The following is a 3,059-nucleotide window of genomic DNA, read 5'->3' as shown; positions in this document are numbered from 1 at the left end:
GGCGGGGCCAGTGCATGACGGAATCGGCCAACGCTTCGTTAGCGGCTGGCCGGCGCCCGCCTGGAGGGGCGGCAGCGCTGACGAAAGCGGCCGCCGCGAGAGAGGGCGCAGGGCTGCGACACAGAGTGCGCTGCAGCCGGGCTGCCGCGCCCCGGGCGGCTGTTTAGGTTGCCGTGCTGCCGGGCGGCAGGAAGGTGCCAGGAGGCAGCTCACAGCGAAACTGCAGTTGTGAACTTCCACGGCGCGCTGACTGGACCTTGATGCAACCGCACCAGGCAATTTCAGACCACTGGGCGTACGCCTGTGCAGAGCCCCGCCCCCGCACACAGCTGGCGCTGCCTGCACCCCGGCACTGATTATATCAAATTGCGCGCCGCCGCGTGTGCCCTGCTGACCTGCACCCCCAGGCAACTGCACGTACAGCCAGGTGCAGTCCATCAACGAGAGGGACGTTCACCCTGTGGTGCAGCAGCTGGTCAAAACAGCCTTCTTCCGGTACTTCAAGGTTTGACCAGCCGGGGCGTGAGAGGACCCAAACTCGTGGCCTGGGGTCCGCCCTCACTCGATTGGATAGCTGGGCATGGAGGGTTGCGGATGCAGTGCTTGGGGTTCGAGCTTGCCCATTTTGTTGACTCGGCCAGAGTTGACTGAAAAGAGGTGGTTCATGCATGCTCCTTCACGCTGCAGAGGAAGCATGAACATCTTGCTTTTGCTTCAAATTTGCTCTTATCAAAAACCTTTTGCTTCAAATTTGCTCTAATCAAACACCTGTTGCCCCTTGACCCTCAGAACGGTGATCTTCACCGGCTGCATACCGCACGCGGCCGCAGGTCAACATCTACTGCGACTGCCCGTTGTGGCCGGACGACAGCATGTGCATGATGCGCGCGTGCAGCGTCTGCGAGTGCGACGAGGGGGAGGTACCAAAGACGTGGCTGGCGGCGGAGCGGGGGCTGCTCAAGGGGGGCTCGGACCAGAAGTGCCATGGACTGCCGCAGCCGGACTGCAGCGCGGCGGACTGTGGGTGGCCGCGCGCGCGGCGCGCGCGCCAGCTGCCTCATGGACGCGGCCCCAGCGAGGGTGCTAGGGGGCTGGCTTGCGCGCATGACGAGGGGCAGCCAATCATGTATGTTGGCTGTTGGGTGTTGAGTTGCAGCGGGTGCAGGCCGACCTGCCCGTCCCCCATATTGAACCCTCAAAACTGTCTCGCCTCCCCTCTGCGCCTGGCCCTAAACCCTAAACCTTAATTATTGTCTGCGCCCCACCCCACTTCGGCAGGCGCCATTGAGATGGAGTCGCAGGTAGATAAGAAGATCGAGCCGGGCATGAAGAAGCGCCTGCAGCATCTTAAGGTGGGCTGGCAGGGACCGCGGGCGGGCACGAGGGTGGCGGCTGCGAGGGGCGGCGGGCCTATGATGGTTTGGGTTGGGCTGGTGTTGGGGGCACAGTTGCATTGCAAGTTGAGGGGCGGGGCCGCAACGTGAAATGGGGTTCCAGCACATGGGGAGCTGGGGTGGGGCTGCAGGGGTGGGGAGGCGGCCCGATTGGTGGGGGCTTGTGGGTTACAAAGCAGGGGTTTTGCAAACATTGCACGTACATGTTATCAGGGTGGCCTATGATTTGCATGCCTCCCCCACACATAAATGCTCGCACGCACACACTCACGTCTGCACACACTTTTGCACCAACACCTGTTCAGCTGGGTGCCTGCCAATTGTGGCACACGCTGCCCTCCTTTACTTGTTTATTTATGTCATCAGGGGTGGCGGGGCATCAACAACCCCTGGATGGCAGAGGGTGATGACGGGGAGGACTACCTGTACATCAACCTGCTGACTAATCCGGAGCGGTACACTGGGTACAAGGTGCGGCGCCGAAGGGGTGCCCGATGAGGCGCCTCCATGCGCGTGCACATGCACACAAGCACACACACATGCAAGCGCACACAACCACATACACACACACACACACACACACGCACACGCGCTCGCGAGCACACACACACACACACACACACACACACACACGCATGCTTGCACGCACACACACGCGCGCACGTGCGTAAACACACACACACACACACACACACACACACACACACACATGCACGAACAACACACACATGCGCGCGCATGCACACACACACACACACACATGCGCTCGCACGTACGTGATTGCCGGCCGCCGCCCCAACCCGTCCCAACCACGCTCGGAGTCAAACACCCACGTTTCGCCACCCCCCTCACACAAAACCAGGGCGAGCACGCGCACCGCATCTGGAAGGCGATCTACGACACGATCGACTGCGCCGCGCGCGAGGCGGGGCAGTGCACCGAGGCTCGCGTCTTCCAGCGCCTGGTCAGCGGCATGCACACGTCGATATCCACCCACCTGACGGCCTACTGGCTGCTTGATGAGGACAAGGGGGTGTGGGGGCCAAACATGGCCGAGTTCAGGTGGGAGGGGGGAGCGTGGGTCTGAGTGTGTGTGTGTGTGTGTGTGTGTGTGCGCGCGCGTGTGTGTGTGTGTGTGTGCGCGTGTGTGGATGCGAGTGTATGTGCACGTAACCGCGTAGTTGCGTGTGAGGCACTTGCTAAGCAGAGGGTGAAGGGGCCTTACCCTGCTGACCGGTTGAAAGGCGAGGGCGGGTGATGGCCTGTACGCTGCCGCCTGGGATGTGACAGCACCGCGCGCTCGCGGGTGGCGTCGTGCCATCCGCACAAGCACGTTTGCCTCCGCCCCCAAAAGACGCCCCTGCGCGTCGTAGCATGCGTCAATGCCGCATGCGCCGCCGCACCGAAATTCCCTCCCCACGCCCCACTCCCCCTTTCCAAACTCACAATCGCCTCGCCGGCCCCTCCGGACGCCGCATCGCCTCCGCCGCGTGCGTGCGCCGCCCCCCCCCCCCCCAGGCGGCGCTTCACGTCTCCAGAGGCTCTTGAGCGGGTGCAGAACCTGTACTTTGCGTACCTCTTTGTTCTGCGGGCCGTCCTCAAGGCGGGCCCCATCCTGTCTGAGCTGTCCTACGACACGGGGCTGCCCCAGGAGGACGCGCGCAC

General features: G+C 63.0%; 1 protein-coding gene across 1 annotated transcript; it reads left to right on the top strand.

Moving 5' to 3' along the window:
• Window positions 1-1,289: 1,289 nt before the first annotated feature.
• MNEG_14209 (Endoplasmic oxidoreductin-2) lies at window positions 1,290-2,456 on the top strand (the record flags this gene model as incomplete). Its single annotated transcript, XM_014037319.1, has 3 exons — window positions 1,290-1,352; window positions 1,761-1,865; window positions 2,257-2,456. Coding segments are annotated over 3 exons (368 nt in total), but the record flags the coding sequence as incomplete, so codon positions are not given.
• Between the last annotated feature and the right edge of the window lie 603 nt (window positions 2,457-3,059).

The sequence above is a fragment of the Monoraphidium neglectum genome (genome assembly GCF_000611645.1).
Source record: "Monoraphidium neglectum strain SAG 48.87 unplaced genomic scaffold scaffold04326, whole genome shotgun sequence".
In the NCBI taxonomy this organism is placed as follows: Eukaryota; Viridiplantae; Chlorophyta; class Chlorophyceae; order Sphaeropleales; family Selenastraceae; genus Monoraphidium; species Monoraphidium neglectum.
The sequence above is the reverse complement of the archived record's forward strand: the minus strand, read 5'-3'. Positions and strand labels throughout refer to the sequence as shown.